The sequence below is a fragment of the Tympanuchus pallidicinctus genome, unplaced genomic scaffold (genome assembly GCF_026119805.1).
Source record: "Tympanuchus pallidicinctus isolate F22 unplaced genomic scaffold, pur_lepc_1.0 scaffold15, whole genome shotgun sequence".
Taxonomy (NCBI): Eukaryota; Metazoa; Chordata; class Aves; order Galliformes; family Phasianidae; genus Tympanuchus; species Tympanuchus pallidicinctus.
In genome coordinates this window covers 25,770,100-25,791,505 of record NW_026294669.1, presented here as the reverse complement: position 1 = coordinate 25,791,505, position 21,406 = coordinate 25,770,100, and the positions used below count along the sequence as shown (strand labels likewise).

Genomic DNA, 21,406 nt, shown 5'->3' with positions numbered 1-21,406 from the left:
ATCATAGACAACCACAATTTCACATAGGCATATTAGCTATATCAGCTGTCAAGCTGGACTAGCATCAGTAAAGTTCCTGAATTTATGAATCACCGTGGGATCATTGAGGGACAGAATAGCCAGGCAGCATTTCGGCCTCACCCCTTAGCTGTGCCTTGATTTACAACGAACATATTTTGTCAACATTGTGCAATATAAAAATATTATACAACTCCTATGACAGATACGAAATAAAATCTTTATCATACACTAAGCTTTCCTGAGAGCGCAGTCCTACCTGCCAGCCTCCCGGTCGAAGAACCACGAAGGTGAATCTCCATCGCCGGAGATTTACTAGGAGCCGGTAGCCATGCCGCGCGCGGCGGCCGGCAGGAGGCGCCCCGTCCTCTCGTAAAGCCGCGCCGCCATCTTGGGTGAGTTTGCGCAGTTCGGTTCGCTCTCCTGAAGGAGGTGACGGAACCAGAAGCGTAGTTCTCGCCTCACCTCGCTCCGAAATACCCAACAGCCGGAGTCACGATAAACCGTAAGGGCTGACGAACGTGGCGCGGCAGAGAATAACGGAGGGTAAGGCAACCACGAGCACCGCCCTCGTCCCTCAGCGAGAGGGATCTCGACCTTGCACAGCGACTGCTGCTACCCACGCGCAGGGGCGGCTGAGGTCTCCAGCAGCCTTGGGAAGTATGAGGGAAAAGCACTTAAGTCACTCTCTGAAACATAGAAGGGCGTCCGTCACCGCCCTGCTCGAAGCCTCGCCCGTTCCCACGCCGGACTCGGCCACGCTGCTGTAGACGAGACCTTCCCGGCGGGCTCGGGTGCGTTATACCTCCCGCTCTTCCCTTCCCCGCGCCTGCTTTCCGCACGCCCTGCGCGCTCCGAGAGCGGACCCTGCCCGGCCCGGCTGTCCGGGAACGGGCCGAGCTGAGCCGGATGTGGGTGCGCGGCTGCCCGCGCTGCCGGGAGACGTGAAACCCGACACTGCCTTCTCTGGCGGGGTTTGCCTCGGAGATTTGGAGAGCCCTTTCGCTTGGCTTTTCCGTGTGTGATTTAAAGTGCCTAGTGAGAAAGTGGAGTGCAAGTCTGCGTAAACTCCTTGGAGTAAAAGCGAACTTTACTTGTTTTGATGCGGAAGACTGGGGTTCTTGCCATCTTTAAATGGCAGTTCGTGTGGTCGCTGGTAACGTACGTGGGAAGTTACTCAAGCCTGGCAGAGGAACAAGAAGCGTGAAAGGTCCTTTCTGAGACTTCTGCTTTCCCTGCTCGTTCTTTTACAGGGAAATTTGAAAGCTGGGAAGCACGCTGAGTAATTTTTAACGCTGAACAAAGTCAGATTGCAGATCTGAAATGCAAGGGCTTCTGCATGAGCTCATCATGCGAAGGAAGCAAAGAGCACTTTCCAAATAACTACGGCACTGATGTTATATCCTGTTTTTGTTGCTGCAGAAACAGTTACGAAATGTTAAAGAAACAAATGCTGTCCAAAATGACAGGCTTGCTTAGACCTAGTTTAGAGCGTGAAATGTTTCTTCGTCTCTTTTGAAAGGCTTTTTTAATGCAAGGCTTGAGATACGACCGTATCCTGATTAGTACAGCATTCTATTTGCCTTGCTAATCACACAGACATTTGAATGTTGCACAACGTCTGCATTGCAGTCATGGGAGCAAAGGTTTCAGCATGGTGTTAAGTATCAAAGAGTAAAATTGTTTGAACCTTGTACAGACTCCTCTTGTTAATGCTGACAGGGAGTTACAATAGCCTTGTGTGTGCTTGAGTGTGAACTTCTAGTATGCTGTTACTTGCTGCATAAAAAAAGGTGTCCTTGATTTTGGTTCTATGCTGTATGGACTGTTCAAAGCATGAAAAAGCTCAAAAATAGGAGTATGACGAAGTTAGCATCAGAGAAACTGATTAATATAGTGGTGGGTTTCTGTCTGCTTCTCTGGTGTGAAATAGAAATGACTTGTGCTTTTAGGAGTAAATATGTTTGCTTATACTCTCAGATGTTTATTCTAAAAAATAAAAATCTTTTGGACTTTGTTGGCACAGTCACAGGTCAGCCTAGGCTTAGGCAAATAGAATTGTCAGAAAGGTAGTTTCCCATGCAGTAGGTGAGAAATTAACCGGTAGGTGTCAAATCAGCTTTAAAATCTTACGTTTTTTCAGGGAAGCTTGAAAGTTAATGAAGACCAGAAATTAGTATTCAGGTGCTCTTTGATCTTAACCTCCTTGAGTTTTTCTCTCAGCCTTTTTAGGAGACAAGAGGACTGATGAGTCCTAGAATTTATGGTTTTGTTTCTGGAGATACTACAAGTATTAGAATAGCCCCTTTTCTGAGAAAATTTGGAGTGATTGTGAACTAAAATAGCCAGACTTACAGAAAACTGCCCCCTCCGTGGCTTGTTTTCCCTTACTGTGCCTGGGGGTTTCCTAGCTCTTTTACCAGGAGGAAGGAAAATTATTTTTGTGCTCTGTGTAGGCCATGTCTTTCATTTACCAGCCCTAATATGACCTTTCAGTGTCAGTGGTGATGTCAGACTTGAGATATTTGAAATGATTAACCATCTTCCTGTTCCAGAAGCTTTGCATTGAAATATTTTCTTATTTAACACTGCACTGAACAGAAAAATGCTCAGTACTTTGTTGTGGCAATGTTGGCAAATCACATGTGCACAAGAGCACACAACCTGCTGGGGCAGCTTTAACTCTGACGACTATGAACTTTTGTTTTCTGTGTTGAGAAGATATACTGTTTTTTTCTCAACTCATGTTTTTGGAAGTAAAGATAAAAATGCTGTTTCAGATACTGAAGATCTTCATGTTGCTCTTAGTCGCTGCCCACTGAGAACCCTCAGGGAGGGAGTGCATTTAAGTCACACATTTCACTTCCTCAAGTGCTTTTGAAAATCCTGGCTGTAAGTACCTGGGGGTGCTTTCCTATGGGAGCATTTTCTGTCTCCCCCTTCTGGAATGAATTCCGTCTCACAAAAAAGTTTGTTTTTCTGTATTTCTCACAAATAATACTTGATGCTAGTTTGGAAATCAGAAGTTAACAGCAAAAATGCTTTTCCCCTGATAGGACACTGCACAGTACAGATTACAGTTCATGGTAGTGGAATTCCTGCTTATGGATCCTGGCTCCATTCCTTCCGGTCACTCAGGTGCATTCCATTGCATTGCACTGAGTGCACCTGACCTTCCCTGGGTTGGCCTTGCCTTCCACCAGGTGCTCTATCACTGCTTCCGGCCATGACTTAGCATTTCCACTACAGCTGTGCTTCTCCAGTTGTACCAAGCAGACCCTTGTGTGAAACAGCATGTTCAAAAGTACTTCATTTTGTCTTCACAGTTCATTTTTGTTGGAAACACTTTTCAGCTTGTTCCCAAATGATGTGATGTGAAGAAGAACACTGTGCCTGCCTCTTTTGGGTTCTGAAGAACAGAACTGCATCTGAGTGCTGCTTTTTCCTGGTTCTGTGCTGTAGCAGGAGTACCATAATCATTCACCATCTCTATGTGCTTAGAAGTATGTGTTGAACACACGTGGTATGTGGTACGTGTAGAGCTGACTGTTTAGGAGACTGATAAGCAAAGGTTATCCACAGCCTTGTTACTGTCAGGTGCTTTTGAATACTCTGTGGTACTGAAAATGAGCTTAAGTGGCCTTGATGACATTTTGAGTTTTGCAAATACATTTGGTCTCATTTGCATGGTGGTACAGAAGTGTAGGAGTTTTTAAGCTAAGTAATACTTGGGTCTTCTAATGTGGTGAATTTATATTTTACAACAGAAACTTCTGTTTTGTTTCTGAAGGTGGCACCTTGGGGTCATAAGCTGCTTGTGTTAAAATCCCCTAGCAGTTTAGTCATGTTACCAGAAAGATTATTCTTTTTTGCTTTCTTTTTTTTTTTTTTTTTTTTTTTGTTGTTTTGTTTTGTTTTTGTTGTTTTGTTCTTTAAATAGTGATGTCTTTTCCTGCTATTGTGGTTGTCATAAAGTGGAGGAAAAATCCACTGCAGTCTTTGACTCCATAGAAAATATGGTTCACAAGGGTAGCTGTCGATAAAAAGAGACTTTGCCACAGGAACTTGAATTTGATTTCCTCTTTTCGTGAGTAGTAGAACTTAGCCTATGGTTTACTCTGATCCAACTCTTACAATTCTCTGTGTAAAGTCAGTTAAGTGTAGAGAATTATTTTTCATTTAAACAGCTCTGAAATGATAATTGATTGATTTTTAAAAAAAAGCTTTTAGATGAGTTCTCCTTAGCTGCTTAGCGCACAGACATAGTATGCGTTGTTGAATGTGACTTCCAGGGCTGAAACTGATTTTAAAAACATGTTACCCTGATCTTACAGTGTTACTACGTATTAGTCTTTGATGCTCTATTGGGTTTTGTTTTACAGCGTGGTTTACTCAAGACCATATGCAGTGTATTAACTGAACTGCTTCTAAGGGCTAAGATTTGTCTTCAGATTGCTCATTTCATCTTTCCCAGTGTACGTAATGGGGATCAGAGAGGGACAGATAGAATTTCCATAGTGGCAACAGAAATTGATCATAGCACCCTAGTTACTTTGTTAATCGTGAGGGATTTTTTTCTTTCTAGTTTTGAATTCTTTCGGTTTTCAGTATGGGTATCACGTGAAAAAAGAGGTGGTCTGTGGCTTATCTGTGCCTTCAGAGTTAACATATTGAAGGTTGGAGTTTTTTCTTTTGAGCGGTTCTTTGACCTTATTGAGCGTGGAGAGTGTGGGGGAGGAACCCTTCAAACCCTGGTAACTCAGTGGAATCACTTACAGTGGTACTAATAAATAAGGCAATCTACGTTCCTGAATTTGAAGGTAACTAATATGTAAAAATAACTACGTTGTTTTGTTTTTTTTTTTTAAACTTTGAAATGGATACCTGATAAGTGTTTCTGTATTTAGTTTGTTGTTGTTTTTGTTGTTTTGTCTATGGTGTGTGGTTACACTATCTCTTAAATCTGAAAATGCTTCCTTTAAAATGTCTTAAGACATTTGGGCAGGAGACTGAGTGGTGGGTTGCTGGAAAGAGATCAGGGCTTTAGACTTCAATTGCAGTGGAACTTAATCTCTTATTACCAGAAACCCTTGAAATACAGACTTCTTATCAGCGAGCTGATGACTCTTGTTTCACTTCCTATGGAATTCACAGGCTTGTATTAAGGTAATTTTACTTTAAAAGAACTTCCATTTTTTTTCTGATCAGTATGACCTACCAAAGATTTCTTGTTCTGTAATGAACATCTGGGAGAACCCCTTCAGAACAGGAGGTCCATGTAAACTAAGTTGGCATTTTAGTTGTAAGGGAGGTATGACAAATGGGAGAGTTAGCTGTGATCTTGTGATTTAGAACCTATTATTCCTCTTCCACAGAATTCTTTACGTCGAAATGGATATAGTTACAACTGAAGGCCAGAGACGTGCTGTAGCAGATACAGACTTCATGTCATGTTGGCCTCCTGTTTAAAAGAAGGAAGGCTGGCAATTTTAAAGGGACACCGAGAAAGTGATGACCAAGTGCCAAGTACCAGCTGTCCTTATTCACCAGATTGAAGAAGAATTGGATAAAGAAGAAGATGAGATGATGATTTTCCTGTGCCGAGACCTTGCCCCTGACTTGGCTACTGCTGGCCTTAGAGAGCTTTTGGTGGCTTTGAATGACAGGGATAAACTATCTCTTCTTGGTTTGTCTGAGCTGTTGTACAGAGTTAAGAGGTTTGATTTGCTGAGGAGGATCTTGAAGACTGAGAAGACAACAGTGGAAGCTAACCTTAGCAGGAATCCCAGACTTGTCCCTGATTACAGGTATCTATTTCAGAAATGTTTTGTGTTTTCTTCAAAATTCATGTTTTCTTTGTTTAATTTTTAAATTGTTTGTTTAACTTGTCTTGAGAGTGAAAGAAAAACAGAAAAGAATGTCATGCAAGAGTTATAGTGAAAAGATTGTCAAGTTTAATCCCTAAAATAAACCTTAATGACTTCTTGACAGTCATGGCATTGGAAGCATCTATCTTCAAAGAGTTTGTTCATCTTAATTTATTAAAACTGTGATGATTGTGTAGTTCTATATTAGCAGATAGAAATTATGCTTTATAGAAGTATCATTAATTAGATAGTCTTTTCTTGCTTGCTTTGGGCACATAGCCTCATTGTAGCTTTTCTCTGGTGACCTATCCCTTACTGCTCTTTTTTCTTTAGCTTTAAGAAGCTTAAATTAAGAGAATAGAGTGATCTTCCCTAAGGGATTTCAGAAATAAGTGCATACAATCATAAGGAAGATTTTCCTGTGGTGACATGTCACTGAAATAAAAACCCTATCACTATTAGGTTAAAAGTCAAAGGTGTGTTATACTGTCTTGTATTCTTTCTCTTAATCTGTACTGAAATATTAAGGAAACTATTTCTCCAGCAGTCAGTCTGAAGAAATACTGGTGCTGACAAGCATGATGAGATATTTTGTAATTAGATTAGAGCAGAGTAGTTGTGTGTTTGTTGCTGTTGTTTCTTTATGTTGTTGAACTGGGAATGTTGTGTGAAGACTGGAATGTGGGAAAAATTGGGTAGTTGAACAGCGGTAGGATCTTGCTAAAAACCAGTCCTTTAGAAATGCCTCACTTTTATTTCAGGGTACTAATGGTGGAGATTAATGAGAATCTGGAAAAAGAAGAAGTGAGTTCTCTTGTTTTTCTACTCAGAGATTTTGCTCCTCGAATAAAAATGGCAAAAGATAAGGTAATACTTTTATTCTCTTCTTTTCCTCTAGAGCAAGGAGATTAAAGTAAAAAGGGAGGTGGCTACAAGGAGAAGAGGTTGTACCATAATGGATGGCAAGGCAGGAGTAGGGAGAAGTCAAGTGTGAAAGGAGAAGTGGCTTGTATTTCATTATTTTGTTGATGTTCTTGTTTTTAATGCAAGAAAAGAAGCTAAAGAAATAGTTGGAGAGAACTCTGAAGAGTTTCTGGAGAAAACAGGATTGGTGTGAATCTCACAGGCAGAAGACACCAAATAAAACCTCTCTTCAGTGTTGCTGATCTGAAAATTCATATCTGTGGGATCTCAAACCACTGATAGTATTAAACACGTCTTGATGTACAAGATCACTTTTCACGTTTGTGCTCTTCCATTTACAAAATAATAGGGTTTTCTTAATAATGTCATTCTTTGTATATTTGCATTCTGAATATTTGTTCCAAGTGCCAAAGAAAGCGCAGATTCAAAAAGCTTGGCCACTCTGCACACAGAACACTGAAGGCTTCTTTTGAATTTTTAATTTTAACCAAAGGAGGGGAGAAATCCTGCAAATTTCCTAAAGCTTTTATTATCTACTGCTTTGTGACATATGAAGTGATGTTTCATGTGGCTGGCTATGTAGTAACAACAAAATGCAAGGCTGTTTCCTCAAAACCTTTGAATTGTTTTTAAGTCTATCACACCATAATAATAATAATAATAATAATAATAATAATAATAATAATAATAATAATGCTAAGACCTCTAATATTTTCCAGGTAATCTCTTCTTAGTGTTTCAGCAACAACATGCCCAGTTCCTGAAAATACAACATCAAGCACCTGAACATACTATTTCAAGTCTGTTTTTTAGTGATAAAGAACAAATGACTGATATATGTTAGGACTTGAGAGAACAGCATGAAGCTGTGTTGATGAAGGCTCAGGCTACGTGTTAGGAGAAAGTTGTTCACTGGAAGGTGGGCACTGGAACACACTCCCCAGGGCAGTGGTCATGGCAACAGCTGCCAGAGTTCATGAAGCATTTGGACATTGCTTTCAGAAATATGGTTTGGGGTTTTTTAAGTGGTTTTGTGTGGAGACAGAAATTGAACTCAGGAACCCAGGATATTCTATGGTAACAATTTGGTTTTCTGTTGCTGTTACAGAGTTTTCTACGTCTGGTTATTGAACTGGAGAAACTGAATTTGGTGGCTCCAAATCAGCTGGATTTGATAGAAAACTGTTTCCGAAATATTCACAGGATAGACCTAATTAAGAAGATTGAGAAGTATAAGCAAGAAGGTAAAATGCTTTTGCACTGCTTAGTTTTGATAGTAAGGATACAATGCAGTCTTTAACTAAAGACAAAGTTACAAGTCAGAGTATTAGCATGCTCCCAGGAGCTGGTCTTTTCAAGCAGGTCCTATATCACAGTGTATTTCTCTGTGTGTTTCTGTTCAATTTCCAGCTTTCATGTCCTCCGTTCATTCTCAGCCTGTGTATGTAAATGCCCTTCAGGCATCTCTCCCTAATCTCAGTCTGATTGATCCTCCCTACAATTCAGGGGTAAGTATATAGTAACTCAGACAGATCCTTTATATCTAAATATTACAAGAAATTGAAAGAGGATTCATCTTTGCAAAGCCTGAGGAGTGAGAAATGGCTAGTAACAAGAATACTGTTTGGGTTATATTTTTTGCTTCTGTTATGTAGTATGTCTGAGGCCTGATAGAAATTTTCTGACAGTCAGGTCTCCTTTCAGTAGCTCCTGTGATTTTTATGTATATATTTTTTTCTTATTAATGAAAAATATAAAATCCTTTCTCTTAAAAGTGTTCTTCTACTATTCTGCAGAGTGGAAAGTTTTGAGTGTTTTTTGCAAAACACAGTGTTCTTCTTATATTTGTGGACTTTGCAGAACACAGGGAAAATAGCTTTTAAACCTTAGAAGCAAAAAGTTGTGGCTTGCTTCAGCTGTTTTCTTCACTTGTATTTATTTTAATCTGATTTTAACCGAGATATCTCAATATGTCAAAAGTCACCCACTCAGTTACTTCCAGTCAAACCCTATTGTGTGCAACATTGTTTATGTTTGACTTAGGTCTGATGTTGTAATAATATTGACCTTTCTTGAAATCTTTAATCTTGCGTAGAGATGTTTTCTGATATGTATTTAATAAATATCTATCAAGCTTACGTACAGAACACCACAATTAGCTCTTATGAACAAAGCAACAGGCTTCTTTTCCAAACTACTAATGGGAAAGAATTTGTACTGACTTTCCATATTGTGATAATATTGTTTTAGCTTCCTTTTGAATTTTATGAAAGTTTCTACTTACCTTTGTATAGGTAACAATACTTGTATCTTTAGAGAGACTTTTTCTTTTACTAGCATAGGAAATAAGCTTTCCTTTGTTGTTCTTGGAAAACTGATTACTTTGTGGGGAGGAAAGAATTTTTCTCTTTTTTAAAACAATAATTAAAAAAAAAAATTCTAAGTAGTTGGATAGGTTTGAATCCAAAAGATGTAATCCTTTTGTTGAGGAAAAGAAGTATTATCACATGGTATTTTTAAAGCATGATTACTAGTTTTGAAAGAGAAAGGGAAAATAGACTTTTCTTCATTTTAGTTTCAGAATGTGAACAAAGGAAAATCACAAAATGGAGAAATCTTCTTTCAAGGTAAGAAAATTTTATCTAATATTTGCTGTCTAAAGATTGGCTGGTTTAGAACTGTACCATGAATTTCATCTATTGAAAGAACAATTTTTTGATGGCCATGTTTATGGCTAAGCCTGTTTAATGTCACAGGAGCAGAGAGTATTTGGTGCCTCTGAAAACTGAGCCTTGTCTTATTATTTGTTTGGCTTGTATTGCCAGAGCTTCAAACTTTCTTGGAATTGCTGGTGCCTTCCAGTCAGACAACTTTTAAATAGAATAAATATTAATAAAATAGTGAAAGAGGATAACTATCCAGCTCTGGAGAGCAGTGTAGTGCATCTATTCCCGTTAGGTCTTGACTAGGAAGTTTTTGCATCAGTTTGATTGTGGATCCTCCACCAGGCCATCTAGGAAGTTTTCCAGTGAGTACCAGGTTCTCACTGTGTGTGCTGTATTCTTTTTGGAAACTCGCAATACCTCTCAAATACGATGGTTTTAAAGAGACTAGCTGACTGAATTCAGAGTAGGGAACAGATTGTTTTTACTGCTTATTGTTGTACTGTTTTCCTTTTCTAATCATAAGTAATGTAGAGTGCAATCCAAATAATATTTAGTGTGAGCATTTTTATTTTCTCCTTCAGTAATATACGTAGGAACTAGGAGGACTAGGTGAGAGAGAACTTGACCAAACTATATAGGTTCTTTTTATCTGTGTTGCTGTCAAAGAAATAGCACCAATACCTACACACTGAGATTACTTCTGTATGCTTTAACCACAGAAGAACCAGTCCACATGTCTATTCAAGAATCGGGACCAGCATCACATAAGGTAAGTGCTTTAGCACTTATGATGCATGTATACATGTAAGTTTAAAAAAAAAAAAAAAGTAGATATTTGCCTTAGTTTTCCTTAGGTTTTGTTTTAACACTTCCTTTAGCTGCACGCAACAAGAACTGTATGTACATTCATAGCTTCATCAGCAATAAATAGATTCTGTGAATTGCTCTATGCAGTTCTAATGTAAATTAAATGTATAGGGAATTGCCTATAGCAAATTGTTCCTTAGCTCATTAAAGGGATTGTGCAGAGTCATTGCAGATTATTGGATGAAGGGGCTTTACACTGTTGCACTAAATGAGGAAATGAATGTTGTCTTGATAAGCAGAGTCCACTGCATCCCTACAAATCACAGACGTTATCTACTTACGTTGACAGTGTGAAACTTAAAGTTCCCAACATCATGTTAGCAGTCACACTCCAGGAAAAAACACAGGATCACTGTGCACATGGGTCAGGTCTTTAGAAAGCCTCTCTATCCCGTCTGCACTCTCAAACTTCCTTCTCCCATTCCTGGTCCAGTCTTAGTTTACGGATCATTAATGTAATACGATAGAATAACAGCAGATGAAAGTTAAGGCCATACAGGAAATAAGGAAAAAAAATTGTGAATCCATGTGTCCTGAAGTTTTGTTACACAGGAAAAACATAGTGAATTCCAGAAGATATGCTTCTACTAGTCACTCAATGGAAAAGCAACAGAATATGATTAAAAGGTCTAAAGTGATTAAACTGGACAAAAGAATCAAGTCTGTAAGATAAGAGAATGACATAACAATTTGGTATTTATCTTTCAGTTTCCTCATGCGTACAGAATGCAAAGTCACCCTTTGGGAGTATGCCTGATTATAGACTGTATTGGTAATGACACGGGTAAGTCTCTGGAAATTAAAGCTCCTTTTCTTGTTGGTTTGTTTTTGTTTTTGTTTTTTTTTCGGGTGATTAGAACATAAAGAATATGATGCATATTTTCCAACCAAACTAGAGTCATGTTGTCTTAGTCAGCTTTCTGTCAATTACAGTTAATTGTCTAAAGAAAGAAGTTGGGAGGGCCAACCTGAGGCTCTGTGTGAAAGAACTTAAAAGGGGAAAGGCTGATGTCAGGGGGAAGGAAATTACATCCAGAGAGACCAACAGAGTATTTATGCTACAGCTGCGCAGTAGATTATTGGCAGAAATGGTAAAGAAAACATTGCCACCATTCCATAAAAATGAATCTGTTACAGACCAGAAGTGTAAAAATATTGGACACCACGGATTTTGAATTGCTGAAAGCAAATGGTCCTTTGTTAATAATACTTCTAGTCCAAGTTGTGTGTTACGCAGTTTAACTGAAACTGTTGTAGTAAAAGGAAAAAATACTACCTAGAATTCAAAGTAACAAGTCCTGTGGTTAAAATGTGAATTTTTCTGATCCCCTCATCAAAAATAAGAATCCAAAAATACAGTCTTTACGTAAGCAAAAAAAAACAAACCCAGAGGAAAAAAAACAATCCCACCCTTCCTATCACCCAAGAAAAAATCACTGGAACATATGGGCTAAAATTAAAATGGGATGTTTGCAGCCAATTTTTATTAGGCTGGGAGATAAAGGAGAAGATCAGTGAGATATCTTTTTTCTTTCTTATAGGGACCATTAGCAGACAGATCAATTACTGATGCAGTTAGTGAAGAGAAGTGAGTGCAGAGCACAGACACAAAGTAAAACCTTGCTGTCTGCTTGATAATATTTTAGGTAAATAGTATAAAACAATGCAGTTTGCCACTTGGGTACAAGAAACTAAAACTAATTCAGGATCCTGCCAGGTGTGGATGAAGGACAGGGAAAACACTGAACTCACATGCGACTGGAAAACATCCTTTGGAATCTGTCTTGCTGGGATAGGCAGAAAATTTATGAACTACTTTTGTAGCAAAATTAAATAAATTTTAAAAAGCCCCCAAAAATGCAATTACTGTGTATAGAAACTAAGTTCTTTGATCTAATGTACATCATTTCTACTCAAAAAGTGTTATGCCAACTTTGCCCCAAGAAAACAGAGCCTGCCAAGATGGGAAGGACAGGGTCAGGGCAAGGGCTTTTGAGAATTTAAATAAACAAATAAGTAAATTCTGCTCTGTGAGGAGGCCTACTTCTTCATTTCTGCTTTCTTCTCTCTTTTACGGTAGCTTTAGTGAACAGACTTTGATGGAAGGCACGTATACTTCAGAAAACCGGTAATAAAGAAGGAACTACTATGTCAGTTCACAATCAGAGGTGCATAAATTTACATTTACTCATCATTTGAAGGCACAGATCTTTTTTACTGGCAGTGTAGACCCCCTTAATATTACAGTGAAATACAAATATATGCACAAAACTTACGATGTGCTGTTCTTGTGCTCATGTAAGCACTTCAGTATTTGCACAAGAACAGGAAATATGAATAAGAAAATCCTGCTCATTTGAAAGAACACAAATGGATTATGTTTTCAGCAGATTTACCCGCAAATTATGGATTTTCTGCTGTTGTGCCAAAAGTACCCAAAGCAAGTCTTAGTGTGCCTCTGTCTCCATTCATCTGTATAGCACACAGAAGGAATTAAGCCATGTTTATGCCTCAGATTTCTAATGTTATCAGCATTAAAACAAGCATTTTAACATGATAGAAAGCAAGACTTGCACTGATGTAGATTACTGTTTAGGAGAGGTGCAGGGCATATGACACTATTTCAGGGAATGTTTTAGAAATGTGTTGACTACTTGAGAGTTCTCGTGCCGACAGACTTGTGAAGTCTGAAGATACCAAAGAGAGAGAAAAAGACAAGGAAGAAGTTAGGAATTACATCTGTGGCATGCATTTGAGTCTGCAGCTATCCCAACATTTAATATGAGGAAGCTGAATCAGTGATAAATGCTGCAAGATCAAGTATCACAATGATTAAAAATGCTCGGTACAAACAGTGTGGATTCATCAGATGGTGATAAAGTTCAAACTGAAGTTGCTTTTGTTGTTATTCAAGCAGTGATTGGCTGCTCTTAACTTTTTCATTTCCATTTGAAAGTCAGGATTTATTCTTGTGTTGTAAACAGAGGAAGTGGTGGTTTGTTGAGGAATTATTGCTGCTCTAGGATGCTGCATGTAATCTCTTGTTTTATCTTGCCTCAAAGTGAAAATGCTGTATCTCAAACTTGCCATGTGTAAGTTCTGATTCATTTTTAAGCAATAGTATCAGCTCCAATAGTTTGGGTTTATTATTTTTAATCGTGACACTTAATTTGTGTGTATGATCTAAGGTGCTACCAAGTTTTGTATCTTTGTTTACACACATGCTAGTGAGATGAAGAAATTCTAAGAGCTCTCCTGTTGCTGTAACTGTAATTTTGCATAGGCACTACTGCCCTCTAATGGATGAAGTGCTTCATCAAGTATATGACTTCTGAATGGTGCTGAGCTACTCCTGCGTAAAAGCACCTTTTGAATTGTTCATGTCTTCCACCTTGAATTTTCAGAGCATATTTTATTGTCTAAAATAAAGACTACTTTGCTTTCTACTTACAAACAAGCAAGTCTTGAGTATTTGAAATATTGTACAAAATTTAATCAAACAAAGTGGACTGGAACAGAACCCTATATGTGGCTCCTGTTCATCACCTCGCTATAGTGCAGAGTGTATTTCTACCCTGTGTTTTGTTGATTAAATTGATTAAATCTGTTTTCACTATGTGCTTTTTTAGGTGAGGCTAGTGAAACTCCTGCTTTGCTGCTGGTTACCTCTGAAATTAGCTTTTGCTAATTGGCCTTTGCTAATTAGGAATTGTTAAATTTCTGAAGTCAGGGGACAGCCTAGCTTCTTGGGACTGTAAGGCGTTTTATACTGAAGTGGTACTTGTTATCTTCTGTCACAGTTATTAGATACTGCATGTGGGCAATGTATACATTATTTCTACCAAGGGTACAATGCTACAGTTATAATTTGTAGTAATAATAAGCTGGTTCTCTGAATGCTTAAATACATGTGAACTTAACCAACATGGATCTGGTTTCACTTCTATACTAATAAACATCCCAACTTTTTCAGAACATAGCATGCTTTCCTGCAGCTAAAGTTAATACAGGTAACAGATATGTATAGGCTGTCTACAGTTTTAACTTTTAGGATATTGTTCAGCATTTTATTTCTGAAAACGCCATTTTGTCCTCTGGCTTGCCACAGTTCTCTACCTGGAGCTTATCACTTTTAAGTAATTTTTAAGTAATTTTTAAGTAATTTTGTATAATAGTAAGCATAAATGCGGTAGATTGACTTTTAACTAGTGAAAGCAAGTCTCTGGATTATATACTTCTCTAATAAACATTCAGAGTAATTTTGAAAAGTTAAATAGTTGAAACAGACTTCCCAGCACATTCCTTTTCATATCAAGAATCTTCTCTGTGAAGCATTTTTTTTAATGCCCTCTTGCCTCATGTTTTAAGTCCTGGAAACTTGGGATCCTGGTTCTAAATGAAAGCACGCTGAAGTCTGTGAAATTAGGAAAAAATTGCATGCTACAAAATAATGCCTTTGTCAGAAGTGCATAAATCATGTTGAAAGACAGTATACACATAGGATGTATGCCATGTACTGTTTGATCAATACCGAGTACTCCTGATTTTTTTAATTAGTGTGATGAGATAAACACCCTATTTCTTGTAAGGAAATATTATAAATTCTGTAACCCTTAAAGACAGACTGAGGTATTGTGACTTAATTACATCTTTCTTTCTTCAGACATGTTGGAAGAGACTTTCAGAGGCTTGGACTATGATGTTCATTGTCACAAGCACTTAAATATGACTACCATGAATGAAACATTGCTTGAAGTTGCAAGGTTACAGAAGCACAGGAGTTGTGACAGCTTCATATGCGTATTGGTCAGCCGTGGAAATGCTCAGAGCATCTTCTGCACAGACCCCATCTCTACTGGATTCCCTTTGGAGCAAATAAAGAAATACTTTATGGCAGATTCGTGTCCTGAACTCCGAGGAAAACCAAAGCTTTTCTTTATTCAGAGCTACATCGTGCCAGAAGATGAGCAAGAATTTACTAGTCTGGAAATAGATGGAAATGATAAGAAAATCATCTCTAATGCAAAAATGCCCTTGAAAGACACTATTCCCCAGGTAGCAGATGTCTTTTGGAGTCAGTGCAAGGTGGATGTGTCTACACTAGAAAAATCTCCGGTCCCATCCTCGTATTATCTGCGTTGTCTGGCTGAGCTGCTCCGCAATCCTCATAAAAGGTGAATGAAAATCAGGAAAGATGAACCATTTTTCTAGGATAACTTACAGTCTTAGAGAAAGAGTTCTGCTAGATTTCATCCTTTCTGGTCCTGAGAAGTGCCTTCATGCTATGTTGTAAGTTAAAATACAAGTGTATGTGGTCCTGGAACAATGTCACAGGAATGCAGTCTAGAGTGAAAGTGAAGCTTCAGATTCTAGAGGGTAAGATAAGTGTGTTATGGCACTGGGATTTGTAGATTAAAAAAGGAAGCATCTGGGTGTAATGTATATTAGTGCTACAAAGTTGAGGGCTTTAGACAGGACTTGAAATTGTTCTTCTTCAGCTTATGAAGTGCACACCTGGCTTCTTGTCAAATTGAAGATTGCCTCTTAAATTATTAAGAAAGGCCTTGCTTGCAAATAAAATGCCAGTGCCTGAGTTTACTCAGGGAAAAAGTCAATTGAGAGGGAAGGATTTTGTTCTTCATTTAGGTATAATTCACCCACTCTTCAGGAAGCCATGAGTTTTTCCAATTTATGATGTTGAAGGAAAACTATCAAAGATGTTTGTCCGTCCAAAGAGATTATCAAAAGAGATCTAAGCAAAAATCAAATGTTTGCATATATAAATTTACCAGCAAAGATTTTCATTGTACAGCTGATCTACAAGAGCTAGCAAGCATTTTTCAGTGTACTTGTGGGTTCATATTTAGTAGTTTTCACAAACCCTGAAATCTTGCAAAGAAAGCACTGATCATTTTGTTAAAATCAATATCATGACAGTGATTTGGGATGTAATGAATTTACAGAATGCATATTCAGCTTTGGGTTTTAAAGACATAACTTCTGCAATAAAGGCTGAAATTTGAAACTTTCTCCTCGCTGAGCCTACAGTTATCTTCCATCTGTGGATTGTTAAATAGTGTCTTCCTTCTTTGTCTAATAAAAATCTTTTACTTCTGTTGCTGCAGGAAGCTCTCTATATTAGATATCCATACGGAACTGAACAAAAGAGTCTATGATTGGAATCAGACAACTGACCCAAGCCAGCAATACTCACTTCTGCTCCAGCACACACTGAGGAAAAAACTTTTTCTTTCTCCCAGTTAACTGCTATTGGAAAGGACATGTCTGAAGTAGCTGAAGAGTGCTTCCTCTGACTCGGTTTCAACCACGCTTTTACTTAGACTTTATTACTGCACATGTGCCTATTGCTTCCAAACACAGGTATTTAGAAGCATTTTAGGTTGTTTAGGCACTATAGATTTTAATATGAAAGACTGAAAGCCTGGATGGTAACAGCAGCTGTTGTACAGAACGGCAACAGATCTTACAAGCAAGTGCAACAGGTAAACAGTGGGGAAAGAATTCTAAACTGTATGGTTGTTGGATTTTCCAGGGTTCTGTGCTTTTTTTTTTTTTTTGATTGGTTGTTTGTATTTTAGTGATCTTGATGTGAATGCATTGAACTAGGCTTTTCTTTTGCTGCTTAAAAAAAAAGACAGGCCAGCACAAATCATTGAAATCTAGTATGTAAACCATTAAAATTCACCGAGTACTTTCTCATCACTTAAAACATGTCAGGAGAAGATGCTTACTCAGCATACCTCCACAGAATTAAACAAAACAGAAGCAAGAGAGGGATGGTCTTTTTAAATAATTTTGATTCCATCTGCCTTGTATATTGGAAGTTCTAATTCACCCAGAACTCGTACTGTCAGTACTATCCATAGCACACCAGGATTGTATGCTAATAAATCAGGCAGTCTGGCATGTTTTGTGCTGTGTTCACCACTGATGAAAAATGACTACGTGTGGCAGCGCTTTGTAGCAGTCTGTGCAAATTATAAATAAATAGTGGGATTTTGGCAGGTGTTTCAGGGATGCTGAAATGCACTTCACTGTGTGGTACCAGGCAAAGTATAAGTATGCTGTTTAACACATTTGCACCAAAATGTAGCAACCACTGCTTCTTAAGACCAAATAAAATTAATCCAACACCTTCCCACACATACCTCTTTTGAATATGAAAAAGGTTTATCAGTTTACTAACTGGTTTGGTTTTGTTTTGTTTTAAGTTTCTCTAATCTGTCAAGAAAAGGCAGTAGTGAAAGTTGTAGCTTTTTTCCCCCTCCAATACAACATATAACTAACATAGAAAGTTCAGCTGACCTGCTTGTTATGTAACAGTATAATCTGGAGGACTTGTATTGAAATTTAATGAGTTTATTGTGTTCTCTTCCCTCCTTATATAGTCTACTTGCAAACTTTTAATACTGCTATAGTTTGCTGATCAGGAAAAAATGCTTTTTCATTCCTCAGTATTATGTTGTACTTCTAGATGTTGGATTGACATTGTTTTTGGTAACCCCAAGTTTTATTTTTTCTTGTAAAACAATCTTTTTATATATTAACTCAGATAAATAGCAAATGAGTTTTCAAGTAGCTTCTATAATTGTAAGTAAAGTCACGTTTATCTGGTGTAGCAGATGTCTAACTCCATTAAGCTCACGGAAGTCCTTCCTTGTTACGTGGTATAGGTCCAGTTTCTTCCTGGCTTGAGAGGTTCCTAAACTGCTGATTGAGGAGAAATCCACTGAACAGGTTTTGCCTTACAGTCTTTCCTTAGCTATCTATATGTGATGTTAAGATCACAATATCTATTTATTTATATTAATATACAATTTTATGTAATATATATAAAGTACATTTTATATCATTAACTGAAGTCTTCAGTTATGCCTTTTTAATTTTGTAAATTTTAAAAATTTGTTTTTGTATCTTTTTTGTGTTAACTGTAGAAAATGAAATGCATAATTGTGATGAAGAATGTTTGCACAAATTAGAAAAATATTTTGCTACATTACAGACCTATGTATAACATCTGTCTTTTCACTTAATAAGGTAGTTTCCCTTTAAAAAAAAAATGAAAACTTTTTCTAATAGCTTTGAATTGAAAAATGTGACTCCTAATTGTATCTTAAATTAGGGGTGTGTGTATTGTCAGTGTTACTGTAATTTTATGTAGGTCCAGGTATAGGAAGACAAAGATAGTAGCAACTTGTTCTCAGTAAGCATTAATGTAAAAAATACTAAATTGAATTTCATTATGCTGTAGGTCTGGAAATAAATACATTTATACTTTTGAGTGGGAAGGTCAATTCTTCCTTTCAGTTTCTACATTATAAGAAAGGGCCTGTCAAACTGGCTCTTTTCATACACTAATTGCGTATTGCTTCTGTCTTTAATGATAGATAATGTCTTTAAAAATATGATCTGATGTATTTCACACACAAAAGTAGAAAGCTTCAGAGTTTTGCATTAACAGAAGGATCTATGTTGTATGTGATGGTTAATAAAAATAGCCTTCACTTTTGACTCTGAACATTTCATAACTGACTAGCTTATAATAAAATATAGCACAAGTGTAATTTTGAACTTCCACCTTGCTGATGTTCCTTCCATAGGGTGAGAGAAGGATTATAAAATGACAAATTTGGAGTCTTACTAGTTCCTATTGCGACTGGTAAGGGAAGCAAATGGTGTGGCAAAAAATATAGACTCTTCTGTGGCTGTGTAAATCAGGTTTGATTCATAATTGCCTATATAAATATGTGATCTTAATAAATGCCATTCCTTCACAAATTAACTTAATCATTCTCCCATTTTCCTTACTAGCTTTTACATGTGATGAGTACTTCTGCTGCCATATAGACACCAAATGCAGGGAAAATGGAACCAAGAGAGGGCAGAGAGATGAGGGAAAGAAATAGTGAAAATTCAAGCAGAAATGAAAAGGGAAGTGGTAGGGAAGAACCAAGAGAAGAACACATAAGGAAAAGAAGATGTGGAGATGTACAACATCAATATCGGAAGGAGGAAGGAGAAAAGATAGGAAGTAAGAATAACAGTGGATATTATTAAGAGATCTGAAAACTTTTTTTTGAGTGATGCTAAGTCCAACTATTTAGTAGAATGTTAGCAATAGGATATATTCTGTTTCTTACGAGTTTGTGACATGGGTTTGTGTTGAAGGTTGAGGTGTATTCTGTGCTGTAGTGTAATCTGTATTCCCTTAGGAAATAAAGGAAGAAGCACTGTTTTGAAAACAGTGAAGATGCCTGTAAATAACCCTTGTAGTAAAGAAAGGAAAGGAGTTGCTTTGTGTTTGGCTGCTTAGATCAGAATTGATCGCAGTCCTCTAATGACCAGGGTGTTTGGGGGGACATGTCCTGTGTGGAGCAGCATTCATGGGCATCAGATACTGGATTTCTACCCTGAAGCCTTGACCCTCTGCAGATTCTTAACTGACACTAGTACTCATTCTGGAGTCATTCATCTAAGCAGCATTTATTGCTTTTGCTTCTCCTTCAGGAGTCAAGAGTTTGATTTCCTGGACTGATGTGCAGGAATTTTGCAGTGGCAGAAGTTGTCTGTAACCTCTCCAGTAGATTTTTGTGTCCCTCCATGTATGTGGTAGGGACTACTTATTCTTGCTGCATTGTCCATCTAAAATTTGGGTCTGGAAATTGAATGCTGGGATCAAGCCCTACATGCGTTTGACATGGTCTAGCTGAATTCCATTCAGCAGCTAGGAGAAAAGAGGGAGTACAATTCTGGATCCATCATAACTGTGTTAACATAGGACCATAGAAAGTGGCAGGTGCTGGTAGAGTTTAATGGGCTGCCAAAACATATAGTTTTCTGAACCTGCTGTTGAACAAGGATATGCAAGCTGTACCTCCTGCTTCTGCATTGTTCCTGCTCAGAGCAAGGCTGTTGGACTCATGGCTCCATGGCATAGCTTCAGTTCTGGTTTCTGAGAGCTGAAAAACAAATGTAGTGTACTTCTGTATGTGTTGTAAATATGGAATGGGGAAAAGAATTGTCAAATGTAGATGATGCTTTCCCATTGGCTCAGAAGATGTAACCCTGCAGCAGGAGATTCTTTGGTGTTTTACTCCAGTCTTAATTAGCATGATTTTTCTGAGCTTTAAATCTAGTTTACCTTAAATCTAGTTTACTTTATACCGTTATCTATTTGTGTCCTGAATTACAATCAGTGCCAGCTCATGATTCAGAAGTTGCATTGAAGAGGAACTTTACAGTGCTCGCAGTTGATGCCCTACTCTGTCTGATACCTCTTCAACTCTGTAGTTGAAGAAATAACAGTGACTCCCGTTACGTATGGTTGAGTCAGAGAATCTTTACATGATGCTTCCTGAGAATGTTTTTGTGATACGCACGGCTTTTAATTTCTGACACGCAGCACGATGTTGCTGAGAAGATGCTGGCTGTGGCGGATGATGTGCAGCCTGTCTGCTGTGTATGTGATTATGTTCCACTTAAACTGTATCTTCTGTCTAAATTATTTGACAGCTCTGTAGCTATTACTGAAGGATGTTTTCTCAGTTTCTGTGTTAGTCAAAAAGAAGTTGAAAGTGTTTCTGGGCATTTTCAGGATTGTGCGTCTTTGTGTGCATTATTTTTTCATTTGCGTCACTCTGAGAATGTATTTTCAGTTTTTAACTTATATAAATAATGTCAAAATAAATGTGATTTCAGCTAATGTCATTAGTAAAATGCATGAGCTTTGTCGGTCTCCCTTCAGCACAGAGTACCCCTTGGAACTGTTGGCCGGTGGATCTCTTTAGTGCTTGCTAAAGGTGGCTGTGGAGTTACCACGGTTCTGTAAAAGCGAAATGAGAGCATGACGGTCAGAGAACCTGCTCGTTTCACAGAGAATTCACCCCGTGGCTGTGTGCTGGGCAGCAGTACGTGCGCGAAGGGCTCATCCCGGAGGCGTGGAGTTGGCACTGCGTTACGTATGAGGCTGCGTTGGGCAGGGCGCAGAAAAGGGCCGGAAGGACGGCCGTGCGTGAAAGCTCCATTGAAGGCGTCTCCCACAAG

The 21,406-nt window shown here is 38.2% G+C and overlaps 1 protein-coding gene across 8 annotated transcripts; it reads left to right on the top strand.

Moving 5' to 3' along the window:
* Positions 1-430: 430 nt before the first annotated feature.
* On the top strand, positions 431-21,065 carry CFLAR (CASP8 and FADD like apoptosis regulator). 8 transcript variants are annotated; one of them, XR_008204921.1, is made up of 11 exons: positions 5,394-5,825; positions 6,647-6,752; positions 7,918-8,053; positions 8,220-8,317; positions 9,385-9,436; positions 10,195-10,244; positions 11,051-11,126; positions 15,006-15,516; positions 16,468-16,845; positions 18,037-18,100; positions 19,175-21,065. XR_008204921.1 is itself a non-coding variant. In XM_052676346.1 (10 exons), exons 2-10 carry the CDS (start codon positions 5,530-5,532, stop codon positions 16,604-16,606), a joined length of 1,464 nt encoding a protein of 487 aa, XP_052532306.1. In that variant the 5' UTR covers positions 431-564; positions 5,394-5,529; the 3' UTR covers positions 16,607-21,065. The 8 variants fall into 8 exon arrangements, 5 of the variants coding, with proteins under 5 accessions (XP_052532306.1, XP_052532303.1, XP_052532305.1 ...); XM_052676346.1 differs by adding an exon at positions 431-564 and having other exon boundaries at positions 16,468-21,065; XM_052676343.1 differs by adding an exon at positions 433-812 and having other exon boundaries at positions 16,468-21,065.
* The last annotated feature ends 341 nt before the right edge of the window (positions 21,066-21,406 follow it).

Excerpts from the sequence above, each read along its gene's own strand:
- CFLAR (XM_052676346.1), top strand. The coding sequence starts at position 5,530 with ATGACCAAGTGCCAAGTACCAGCTGTCCTTATTCACCAGATTGAAGAA. Across the intron at positions 8,054-8,219 it reads TGAGAAGTATAAGCAAGAAG|CTTTCATGTCCTCCGTTCAT; the intron begins GTAAAATGCTTT and ends TTCAATTTCCAG. Across the intron at positions 8,318-9,384 it reads ATCCTCCCTACAATTCAGGG|TTTCAGAATGTGAACAAAGG; the intron begins GTAAGTATATAG and ends TCTTCATTTTAG.